The 12,896-nt window shown below is 43.2% G+C and overlaps 2 protein-coding genes across 3 annotated transcripts in view; both read right to left on the reverse strand.

Moving 5' to 3' along the window:
• F5 (coagulation factor V) overlaps positions 1–2,262 on the reverse strand; it is a 70,756-nt gene extending 68,494 nt beyond the window's left edge. The window contains exon 1 of the mRNA XM_008264079.5: positions 1,748–2,262. Coding sequence (XP_008262301.3) covers positions 1,748–1,905 — 158 coding nt within the window. The 5' untranslated portion in view covers positions 1,906–2,262. The remainder of the gene's footprint in view (positions 1–1,747) is intronic.
• Positions 2,263–3,962: 1,700 nt separating this feature from the next.
• Positions 3,963–12,896, reverse strand: part of SELP (selectin P) — a 42,111-nt gene continuing 33,177 nt past the window's right edge. The window contains exons 12-16 of one of the 2 annotated variants that reach the window (XM_008264081.5): positions 12,306–12,491; positions 10,654–10,770; positions 7,625–7,655; positions 6,081–6,136; positions 3,963–5,179 (exon numbers count right to left, since the gene is read on the reverse strand). In XM_008264081.5, the coding sequence (XP_008262303.3) occupies positions 6,082–6,136; positions 7,625–7,655; positions 10,654–10,770; positions 12,306–12,491 (389 nt within the window). In that variant the 3' untranslated portion in view covers positions 3,963–5,179; position 6,081. 2 annotated transcript variants of the gene reach the window in all.

A 12,896-nucleotide genomic window follows, 5' to 3' on the forward strand; every position in this document is an offset into this window, starting at 1 on the left:
CCCTGACTCTGGTAATGGTTGTTTTCTTCTCTGTCTCTAGGCTGAATGGGATTCAGGATCCTAATCTTGGCAGCATATTTCACAGGCATGACAGAAGCCACTCAGGACTAACTTCCTCCAGTTGGATCCTATTGTCAGTACTTCACTCAGCCTTCCCCTCTGATCAGAGGCAGACAGCCAGTGCAATGCCCTGTTGTTGACGGTCGTCGTCATGTTGTATGTTACATCTGCCACTGTTCACCCTGCATGTTAGCCACTGTGTCTCCTTTGACCCACATCTCCCAACCCCCACACTCCTTCACGCATAAACACAGCATCACCACAGGAAACCAGCAACCAAGTTGTTCTGCTCACCAGCAAGCAAGATTAGCATTGGAAAGACCATTGTTTTCTGTGGGGATTTAGTTAAAGTCATTTCCCTAAGAGGGTAGGTATGACCTAGATTATCACCTTGAGATGCAATATTTAAAATACTTATTTTTTAAAAAAGAAGTGATTCCTTATTATTATTAAGACCACAGTGGTATGTAATACCCTCCCAAATAACTCAGGTATGATGAAATTTTAAAAGGGTTAATGTTGTACATTAATATACTTTCAAAATATTACATTATTTCCTGACTGATTGCTTTGGTTTTGTAACTGTAAAAGAGGAACAAATCTTTCACAATCACTTAAACTGTGATGTTATGTTAAAAAATGAGTCACACTAAGAGGTTTACTACTTAAATAATATAACAAACTGGAGACATTGAATATATACTATGATCTTGTCAGTTTCTGGAAAGTCTTTTTTCTACTCTTTGAATTAGCAAAACGTAGTTTACAACTCAAAGATTGTTTTATATCACTTAAACTTCCTTTTGTTTATGTATGCCTTTTAATACTGACCTTGACAAAATAGCCAGTGTAAACCATATCCCAGGAGGTGATTAAGAGTGAGAGAAAAAAGTGAGAGTCACTTTCGAAGCATGAATGAATCAAATGGGAACCAGGAAAAGCAGAAAGTGTGAAAAGGATGTATTTCTAGGGACTGATGAAATTTTGAAAGTCATTTATAAGAAAGCAACAAAATTATGGCAATAGTTATTGAATGATCTGTTTGTAATAAAGTTCAAGCTGTATGTTTTAGTTCTAGAAGATGCGGTTATGCAGACAATGTAATAGACAATATGTAATCCAAAGTTTCATAAAAATCTGGAAACTAAAATCTGCAGCAAGAGATTGCTGGGAGGCCAATGAGGGAGCCAGTGGCACTTTGAATCAATCAATATATGAAACCAACAATCAAACGTGTTAACAAAACTGTGTTTAAAAAACAGTCTTTTATTCCCAGAAATATTTAAGGTATGCAAACTTCATGCATTTCATAAACACAACTTGAGGAAGAAAGTGATTCTTCCCACCTACCCTACCTGCCCTCCGACCCTTCTCCCTCCTCCCTCTCCTGTTCCCCTTCTTAAGCAAAAATCAAGCTCTTGAAAGCAGCATCTAACCAATCCAACTGAGTATGCTCTATATTCTCAGAATAATAAACCATTTTACTGGAGGCAAAATTATCATCCACTAAGTTTATGTCATTATACTCTCCTATGAATTGCATTTACTCGTCTGAAGTTTTCTTTTCTTTTCTTTTCTGTTCTTTTCTTTTCTTTTTTTAAGTCATGGAAATGCAAAGAAAGTGTTCTCTAAAACCAATAGATTACTTTCCCTAGTGAAGCCCCCGCAGACACCAGATCTGAGTTACCTTAGGTTTGTGAGCTCGGGGCGGTAGCTCCAGCTGATGGCCTGCGCAGCCACGTAGAACTGCCTTATCCGTGCTGCTTCCGTCCCTTGGCTCCCCCAGCCTGCCCAGCTGGTGCCCAGGACCAGCAGGACCCAGAGGTGTGGGCAGCCTGGCAACATGATGCCTCCCCTGATCCTGCCTGCTGCCACCGCAGGACCGGGCAGGGCTCGCCCGGTGGCTGACGGCGCCCTGTGCTGGGCTGGCTGTCCTCGCTGCAGTGAGCTCCAGAGGCGGCGGGTGGCAGCACCCTCTTCTCCAGCAGCCTCTAGCTCTCTCCCTCCCCGAGTCCTGGGGCTTTTCCTGTCAGGGACTGCCCCTGGTGACAAGAGGAATTTGTTAGGGAGAGCAACCAGATTAGTGGCTTTTTTACCATAGGCGAGAAAAGGGCAGAGAACAGAGGCTCTGGCAGGAAGGACAATACCCAGGGATTTCAAGTACCGCGGAAAAACTATGTTCCTCCATTTGTACCTGCTGCTACCACTGGGGTGGGAGCCGCCCACCACCTGTCACAAAACCGGTTTGGGTCAAAGTCCACATTTGCCAGATCCCCTGTAATGCCGAGTCTGATGGAACCTGGCACCCTTCACCACATCTCTCCTGACTTGTGGGAAAAGGTATTGAACCCTGTTATTAGGTGGTAAAGAAACAAGGGACAAACACGTGAACATGGCTCTGAGTCACTTTGCTGACTTCTAACACAGTTCTGTCTTGATGAGAACCTGTCAGTCAGCAGCTGAAGCATCAGCATAGCAAACAATGTAAAGAGCTTTCCTGAGATATTTAGTCCATATTTTAGTTTTACCTGCTAGCTGTGTGATCTTGGGCTAGTTACTCTACCTCTCTGGTGTGCAGTGCGACATCCTCAAAATAGGGATGATAATAATAATTTCTCTTTCTAGAGTTGTCGTGAGGACAAAAAGTTACTGCACACTGTATAATTTCTAGAACTTAGAAAGCACACAGCATATTTATTGCTGTGGATTTATTTTGCTGCCAGTAAGTTGTCTTCTGTTTATTGAAGGATCTGGTGGTTTCACGTTGCCGTACATCTTACCTTGCTGTTGACGGAGGAGCTGAGGGTGCTATGACCTGGAGCACTGTGATGACTTGTGCTGGGCTGCGGGTCTGCTGCCCTCAAACTCTCTTAGGCTTTATGCATTTGATGCGTTGTAAGCAGGCACCTGACAGGTGCTCTCCAGTAATGACGTCAGCTCCTCAGCAGCCTGCCTCCCTCTGCACACCATTTCTGTCTGTGTCCTCAGCTGATATTATTCTGCCAACTTAGAACACTCATTCTCTTTCTCATTGCTTGTCCAGCCTTTGAAGTTCATTGTTCTACTCTCCATGATTTGGGGCTCAAATTGACTTTTCCATTTTATAAGCTCTTCCAACACTATTCAAGTTATATACTTGTGTTGACTACCCTTTATCATTTTATGTGAGTACTGTACCCACAACTAGATTATAAGCTATTGAAGAGCAGGAACAATTCCTTATACTTCTGTGTCTATAATATTAGTGATTCCTGAAGTTGTTAGGCAATTAGAATTCCCTGAGAGAGGGGCAGGTGTTTGGCACAAGAGTTAAGACTCCACTTGTCCCCCCTGGGTTCATGTCTCAGCTCCTCTTTTGATTACAAGTTCCTGCTAATGCATACACTGGCAGGCAGCAGATAATAGCCCAAGTAGTCCCTGCCTCCCATGTGGGAGATTCAGATTGAGTCGCAGGCTCCTGACTTTTGGCCTGGCTCATCGTGGGCTGTTGTGGACATTTTGGAAGTAATCTAGCTGATAGGAGATCTCTGTGTGTGTGTGTGTGTGTGTGTGTGTCTTTGTGCCTTTCAAATAGTCATTACTTTTGAAAAAAGAGCTCCCCAGGGAGCTTTTAAAAAAAATGCAGATTCTCACTCATGGGATGGACAGGATTGAAACCATTGTCTTATAATAATTTGCCTAGTGACTGATATATGATAAGCAACCAGAAATGCCATGCCGTTGGCAGTATCTCAGGGAAACTTTTAAAAGGTCCTGTGTCCCTAAATCTTAAGGTTACAACCAAATTTCTTGTACAAGTATTGTAATCTTTCACTAGATTGCTTTACCATTTTTACCCATATGCTTGATTCTGTGTATCAAATCTGTGTGATAGAATTACCACATCACATTACCACATCACATTTCATAGAGACAAGATAACTTTATTGTTTGGCTTTCTTTTTTTCTTCTTCTTCTTTTTTTTTTTTTTTTTTTTTTTGACAGGCAGAGTGGACAGTAAGAGAGAGAGACAGAGAGAAAGGTCTTCCTTTGCCGTTGGTTCATCCTCCAATGGCCGCCGCGGCCGGCACACAGCACTGATCCGATGGCAGGAGCCAGGTACTTTTCCTGGTCTCCCATGGGGTGCAGGGCCCAAGCACTTGGGCCATCCTCCACTGCACTCCCTGGCCACAGCAGAGAGCTGGCCTGGAAGAGGGGCAACTGGGACAGAATCCGGCGCCCCGACCGGGACTAGAACCCGGTGTGCCGGCGCCGCAAGGCAAAGGATTAGCCTAGTGAGCCACGGCGCCTTTTTGGTATAAGTTCCTGATAATTGCAGTGTAATTTTCCATGATCTATTTGCTGAACATGTCTTCTAAAGAACACAAAAAACACATGCATTCTTCACTGTAGAAGAAGAAGGTGATGAAGACTTTTCCCACTTCTCTTTCTGTTGGGGTAGTAGTGTCTGATGCATTTGTTGACTAGCTGACAACTGAAACATGCATTGCACTGGTGGTAGACAGAGACATGTGACAGACTTCACTGAATAAAACTCAAATCATGGGATTTGGGGATCATTTTATTTATACACTTGAATGTTGGTCTTTGTGTTTGACGAACTGAATAGCGTCTTGATTCCTGCTTTTCCATAGTTTCCAGTACCATCCAGAGGCATCTCTGGAAACATCAACAGCAGAAGTGTAGGAGGCCTCAGCAGCAGCAGCAGCAACCACTGGAGGTTCCAGGAGACCGCACAGGAATTCCTCCAAGTTGAGAAGGCGCCTGTCTTCCAACAAACTAACGGACCCCTCCCTTTCAGTCCAAAAATAAAGGGGTGATGTTCTTGCTCCACCAGCTGGTCTTCCAATGAGTCGTCTGCTCTGGCTTCTGCAGCTTCGTTGGAGGAAGAGCAGAGGTCGAGCAGGAAGGGCTGGTGAGTGGAGAGTTTGGGAATGTGGTAAAATCCTGCTTTGACCCAGAGCTAATTGAAAGGAAATGCCATGTCCTTTATTCACAAGTATTTACAGAAAACTGCAGCAAACATGTTACAGTCACAGTCGGGTCTAGCAGGAAACCCAGTGTTCACAGACAGGAACCTGTGGAGCTTGAATGAGATGACTAGGAGAAGACCAGGCCTCTAAAAATGAGACAAAAGAAATTAAGATAATTGTAGTTTCCTCAAAAAATGAAAGAAAGAAATCTTGTGTCATATCTATTTCTTAAAGCTCAAATGATCACCTCTTTGTAGATTCCAAATATGCTGCTGTTAATATAGCATATTTGGAATTGAGTTTCATAAGAAACTCAATTACTCACTGAGCTTTTTGGAAGATAGAAAGTTTGGGATTGTTTTTGTTTTCCTAGGAAGTAGCAGAAGAGATTGACCCCATAACATATTGGTTGAATTTTCCCAGCAGTCCTGGTTTCTGCGTGTCAGGCAAGGCCACAGTGATAATATCATTTAGCAGCCTAGTGTTAGACATCTTGAAATACCTTATGTCTTAGAACATTTCTATCCTGGGAGAAATGGAAACCTTTTTATGAGTGTACTTTCTGCTCTCATCCTTGCCTCCTACTGTAAACACAATTTCCCTCTTGGTCAGAAAAGTTAAGGAATGCTTAAAATGTAATACATGTTTATATAAAAGTCAAATTTATATTTTTCCATTTCCCTTTATTCTATTTCATTTAAAAATATCTTTGGAGTGAGTGGTTAGCCTAATTATTAAAGATGCCTGTTTCCCATGTTGTAGTATCTGAGTTCAGTTCCTAGCTCTGGCTCCTGATTCAAGCCTCTTGCTAATGCAGACCCTTGGAGGCAGCATTGATGGCTCAATAATTTTCATGCTACACATGTGGGAGACTTGGCTTTAGTTTATGTTCCTGGCTGCTGCTCCGGCATAGCTGTGGCTGTGGTTGTTGCGAGTATTTAGAGAGTGAATCAGTCAACAGAAGGGAGTTCTCTTTCTCTATTTCTTCATCTCTCTCTCTCTCTCTCTGAAATAAATTAATTAAATTAAAGATTCACAGTAACTTACCTTAAGGGATGGGGTCAAATGCAGCATTTGTAAAAACTCCATATGTTCCTAGGTGGCTGAAGAACAGAAACACAAGGGTGATTTGCCATAAGTACTTGGTCCTCAGCAGTGTAGACAAGCACATACCACCTCCAAGAACCATAGATTGCCACCCCACCCTCTGAATTTTGCCTTAAAAAGGAAAGAAAAACAGATGCCAAAGAAATTGCTGGAACCCTGCTTAACAGCTCCTGGAGGTTTGCCCTGCCTTTTATACCCACACTAAGTCATGGCTGATGTATGAAATACCTGCTATACCTTCTAGGGGGGCTGCAGCCTCTTTTGTGAGAAAAAATAGAAAATTCTCAGCCTTGACACTTGGTACTCTAGCAATAGGTTTCAAAGAATAGTAGTACTGCCCCCTAGGGATGTTTTTGGTGATAATAATGATCAAGAGTTCTACCAGCATTTAGTGGGCAGGGGTCAGCAGTGCTGGGAGTCCAAATAGGCACAGGACACAGAAGAATTGTCCTATACTACACGTAACCTTGGAATATATCAATTTGCATATACATCCAGGTTAAACGCCTCTGAGCTTGCAGCTTTGCTGCTTTGCATTTAAATATTGGTTCTGCATTATTTCTAGAACAATTGCCATGCAAACTGAAGGATAACAACCCTTGACCAGAGTGGTCCTCCATTTTGAAAAACCAGGCTCACGTTGACCATGACTCTGGTCCTATCAGCCTACCTGAGTGGCTGGGAGCTCCATGGTGATTCTATGAGAAGCTGCAAGCTTCTGATGACTGCATGGCATCTGTTAGTGTAGCCTATAAGCTTTAGCATTTTGTCTTAATTATAAGTCCCTTTCCTTTTTTTACTGCTTCTTTGCACTATAATTGGGACATTTGCTGACTTAAAAAACATGTGTAGTTGGGATTTATTATCTGCATTAATTCAAAATGGGAAAGAGGATGATGCAAAAGATTTGCTGTAAAAAAGAGGCAGCTTTGCGTTATGCTGACATAGTAAGTCAGAAAGTCAAATTGATATGGGACCCAATCAGGCAGATAGGATTAGATTGATTAGACTCATGAGCTAGAGACCACACCCCGTCTTGCCCCTACCTGATCTTACCTCTATCCATCCACCTGCCAATCAGACTAGGTAACCACTCCCCTTTGGGGAGCGAATAAGGGGTCTGGAGTGCTCTGAGCCCACCCAGCTTTTGCCGCCGCTCTGGCCATTCCACTCACTTGGCTTCTCAGTGCACCTCTGGCTTGAGGCCCCTGCACGTGGCCCCTGCCCACCTCCTGAGATTCTGGAATGTAGCTTCCCATTTAATCTTTCTTGGGCTCCTCTCCCTTAATAAAGCTCTCACATTCCTGTGTATTTCTCTCACTTTCCAAATAAATCTCAAACCTTACCATGTTGCCTGTCTTGTTTGTGCCTGAGCTTAGAATTCTCTAAGCTTAAGACAAGGACCCTAAATGTTAAATTTTGGCTTAAGCTAGCCCATAACAAAACTAGCAAAATTTCCTCTAGCCTAAACATTTCCAACTTACCTCTGAGGATTCAAGGGGTTTTTACCATCATCTGAAATAATTGAGAAGATATGAATGATTAGAAAAGAAAAACATGAAGGAGAGGTCAACAGTGTTAGAAATTATTAGGGAAGTCAGTAGACTGACTTTCAGACAGGCTGTTTGTAAGAGGAATGTTGGGAACACTTTCTCCCTGAAAGGCAGGACCTGGTTCAGGCTAAATTAAAAATCTGACAATACTTAACTGCAGAACCTTTCACCTTCTGCTTTCCTTTCAGTAAAAATCTCTCCTGGGACCCCTAAGACCTTCAGCCTCTTGGAGATAATATGCATATCTATTTTGGGTTTTTTGCTTTCTTTTGTTCTGTTCTTCTTCTTCTTTTTTTTTTTTTTTTTTTTTTTTTTTTTTCGGACAGGCAGAGTTAGACATTGAGAGAGAGAGAAACAGAGAGAAAGGTCTTCCTTTTTCCGTTGGTTCACACACCCAAGTGGCCGCTACGGCCGACGTGTTGTGGCTGGCATGCTGCGCTGATCCAAAGCCAAGAGCCAGGTGCTTCCTCCTGGTCTCCCATGCGGGTGCAGGGCCCAAGGACCTGGGCCAACCTCCACTGCACTCCCGGGCCACAGCAGAGAGCTGGACTGGAAAAGGAGCAACCAGGACAGAATCCAGCACCCCGACTGGGACTAGAACCTGGGGTGCCGACGCCACAGGCAGAGGATTAGCCTAGTGAACTGCAGCACCGGCCCATTTATTGGTTCTCGCAACCCATTTATTTAGTGTTTGAGGGTTTCCTTTGTTGCATTTTGTGTCAGACTCTCTCAGCCCTCAGCTAGGCAAGCTAATCCCATAAACAAACCCATATCAACACAACAGTGATGTTTCCTTTTCCTGGTAACATATATGATCAAGGAATCTTTTAACTTAATCCAAACAACAGACTCTGATCTTCTGATCATTGAAACTTCAGACATAGCTGTTGTCTGTCAATCATCTCACAGGTAGATAAAAAAGGGAAAAAGCATCTCATACTCATGAATAAATTCAGAAAATATTAGATTACATGGAATGAATGAATATATTTTACAGGTCATTATTAAGCCCAATGTGAGAATGGATATGCATTTTGAATTTGTAGAAGCAGGGTACAATATACAACATTTCCAACTATTTGCTTATAGAATACTGGAAAATCTGAATCAAAATAGGGATAAGCCTAGGAAAATCTCTTATCCTCCCAAAAATGAATTTATGTATTACTAAAGATGGATGTTGGTATTTCTCCACTGTTCAGAGGGTTTCCTAGAAATTCTCAAAACTAAACAAAGAACTTGGGTGAGGGGAGCAGGACTAGTCCTTGGAGGTCTTATCTCCATCCCCTGGTTAGGGGGAACACAAATTTTTTTTTCAAAGATTGATTTATTTATTAGAAAGTCAGAGTTACACAGAGAGAGAAGGAGAGGCAGAGAGAGAGAGAGAGAGAGGTCTTCCATCCGCTGGCTCATTCCCTAATTGGTTACAATGATCAGAGCTGTGCTGATCCGAAGCCAAGAGCCAGGAGTTTCTTCCAGGTCTCTCATGTGGGTGCAGGGGCCCAAGGACTTGGGCCATCTTTCGCTGCATTCCCAGGCCATGGCAGAGAGCTGGATAGGGAGTGGAGCAGCCGGGTCTCAAACCAGTGCCCATATGGGATGCCGGCACTGCAGGCAGCAGCTTAACCCGTTACACCACAGACCGGCCCCAAACACAAATTTTACACAGTGGGATTAGTTGTAATTCTTGATCCATCTCTCTGGTCTTTAAGAAGATTATCACCACTTGTCTAATGTCCTAATCACCCCTTCACAGGACACTGTATGAAGGAGCTTTGGTAAAACAGCCTCGATGCAATGGTGGCTTTGCAAATGAAGAGGATAAAAGGGAGAACAAGTACTTTGCCCTGAGCTGTTGACAATAGGTGGGGATAGGATGCTGTGGTGTAGTGGGTAAAGCCGCCACCTGCAGTGCCGTTGTCCTATATGGGTGCCAGTTCGAGTCCTGGCTGCTCCACTTCTGATTCAACTCTCTGCTATGGCCTGGGAAAGCAGTAAAAGATGGCCCAAGTCTTTTGGCCCCTGCACCCACATGGGAGACCCAGAAGAAGCTCCTGGCTCCTGGCTTTGAATCAGAGCAGCTCCGGCCATTGTGGCCTATTGGGGAGTGAACCAGCAGTGGAAGACCTCTCTCTCTCTGCCTCTCTCTGCCTCTCTCTGCCTCTCCTTTTCTCTCCGTGTAACTCTGACTTTTAAATAAATAGATAAATTTTAAAAAAATAGGTGGGGAAACCCCTCCATCCAATGGGAACTGTCAGGTGTTTTAACAGATTTAAGCACCACTGTTACCTGAGTTTGAGCATGACTTGTGCCCCTGATGTCCCTATTTACTTTCCACAAGGAGTGGTCACAAACAGCCTCATTACCAAAGGTTTATGAAATCATGACTACAACAAACTGAGGAAGGATGTTTAAATCTCAGGAGAGGATCTGCTCCCTTATTTTATTCCTAGGCTGAAATTCTTATTCTGATGAACAATTTCCTCTACAGAGTGTTCATCCATTTGTTCCCTTCTCTGATTAAATCCTACATAAGCTACATAAGTTTTCAGGACAAAATGCAGGCCTCTTAATTTGTTACTCCAGGTCACTGATGAAGCAGCTTACACCTTGAGATGCATGTCCTGCCTCCTCCATAGTTCCTTTTGATTCAGATGCATTGAACTATCACAGCAACCTCCAGGGTCCACTTTAGCAGGAATCTGGAGTCTGGAGACAGAGCCAGGGTTTGAATGCAGGTACTCTGGTGGGGGTATCCTGACCAGGTCCTAACTGCTCAACTACATTCCTCACTATTATGCCCCAAAGTGATTCTGATTGGGCACTCAGCTCTTAAGATCACTTACCCTGTTTTCTTTTTAAGGAAGTATTTCCAAACGTGAACTACTGAAGTTATGTTTTCACTGCCCCACCCCAAATCACGTGAAAAAAAGAAAGCAAGAAGAGTCTTTTCTATTTACCTTTCTGTCTGAACCGCTTTCTTAGTAGAGCCAGGAGGGTTCCAGCCATTACCAGACCAGTTGTAGAAGCCACTGCTCCACCAACATAAGTGAGGGCTTCCTGGACAGTCAATGACCCTGCTGTAACAAATACACAAACAAACATGCAAGGTATAAGAAGTGAACTTTGCAAGAGATCAGCCATTCTCCCAGAAGAATCTCAAGACCTCTGAGAAGTGAGACCAGCAAGGATCATCATCCCAGCAATGCTGACCATCTGGCATGAAGGAAGATCTAGCAGCCATCAGTCCATTGGAATAGAATTAGAAGCAGGATCAAATTTTAATCTCGGGGCAGGCGCTGTGGTATAGCGAGTCAGGTCACTGCCTGCAGTGCCGGCATCCCATGTGGCTGCTGGTTTGAGTCCTAGCTGCTCCATTTCTGATCCAGCTCTCTGCTTTGGCCTGGAAAAGCAGAAGATGGTCCAAGTCCTTGGGCCCCTGAACCCGCGTGGGAAACCTGGAAGAGGCTCATGGCTCCTGGCTTCGGATCAGCTCAGCTCTGGCCATTGTGGCCAACTGGAGAGTGAACCAGCGGATGGAAGACCTCTCTCTCTCTCTCTCTGCCTCTCTTCTCTCTCTGTGTAACTCTGACTTTCAGAAAATAAGTCTTTAAAAAAATTAAAATCAAAGCTTAAATATCAAATATAATTTCCCAATCAGTCAAGATAAGGGCCTTGTAAATGAAAGTAAATTGTGGGCACAAGAGGCCTACACATGGAAATTTCAGCAAATCAAATAAACCATGAGTAATTATTTTTGTAATAAAAAATTCAGTTACTCAACAAAAAGTAGTCATAACAAGCTTCTAGGGAGTAGATGGGAGAATGAAATAAACCTGCACATGGAGGTGAATTAAGGGAGGTCTGTGGGGTTTTTAGAAGCAAGTGGTGAATAAAGATCTTCTGAGATAAACAAGCAATCTTCATGCAGTAAACTCCAAGTTTAGAATGTTTTGAAGCTTCAACATGTGTTAAACAAGGATTATAAGGAAATAAAAGGATTTATTTCACAAGTCTGAGCATTGGGAAAGGAATGGTGCTTCTCTGCAGGGAGTCACTAAATTCAATTCTCACTATCATATATAAGGCCAGGAGATACTGCCTGACTCATTGTGAAATATTTACTAAGCATGGGGGAAATTCAGAAATGGAAAGTAAAACCATTTTGAGGAATATGAATAGAAGAAGCACTAATTTGTTTTTTTTTTTTCCAAGTTAAGGTGATTTCTTTTTTTTTTCTTTTTTACACTTTTTTTTTTGACAGCAGAGTTAGACAGAGAGAGAGACAGAGAGAAAGGTCCTCCTTTTGCCATTGGTTCACCCCCCTCAAATGGCTGCCATGGCTGGCATGCTGCACTGATCTGAAGCCAGGAGCCAGGTGCTTCCTCCTGGTATCCTGTGCAGGTGCAGGACCCAAACACTTGGGCCATCCCCCACTGTCTTCCTGGGCCGCAGCAGAGAGCTGGACTGGAAGAGGAGCAATCGGGACATAATCCGGCGCCCCAACCGGGACTAGAACCTGGGGTGCTGGCGCCACAGGCAGAGGATTAGCCAAGTGAGCCGCGGCGCTGGTGTTTTTTTTTTTTTCCCTAAAACCATATTAAAAATGTACCTTGGCAGGTTGGCATGGGAGCTGACCACTGGCCATTCTCTTGGCATTCTGTTCTCGCTGAGCCATTAAGTAACTGACCCTTTGGACAATAGAACGTGCAGGTTGATCCATAGCTGAAGTTTCCCCAAGGAACGGAGCAGTTCATCTCTACTGGATTATTAATGTGCAATGCCGAGCATTTGACAGCTACAGAACCAAAGAATGAAGGAGAAATAAACATGTGAAATGAAGGTGAAAGAAATGATGGTTCCATTTGCAACCTGACTTGGATTACCAGTAGATGAGACAGAATGTGAAAGTTCATATCGGGAGCTGAGCCACTCCCAGTATTCACACTAGCTCTTGCAACATCACATGTGGTAATATAGCACTTAAGAAATGTGGAGGAACATCTGTTCATGGATTGACTGATCTTGCCTGCAAAATTACTATCCACAAAATTTTGCTTTTCAAAAATAATATTGTTATTGTTCTAAATGTTACTATTACTGCATTGGTAATTAACAGGCATATTAGCATGTGCTTATTAAAATACTTAACCAAAGATAGGAAATTTGAAAAAAGTAAACACCATCATCCTCTTTATATTTC

The sequence above is a fragment of the Oryctolagus cuniculus genome, chromosome 7 (assembly GCF_051225735.1).
Source record: "Oryctolagus cuniculus isolate XC-2025 breed Fujian yellow rabbit chromosome 7, ASM5122573v1, whole genome shotgun sequence".
Classification (NCBI taxonomy): domain Eukaryota; kingdom Metazoa; phylum Chordata; class Mammalia; order Lagomorpha; family Leporidae; genus Oryctolagus; species Oryctolagus cuniculus.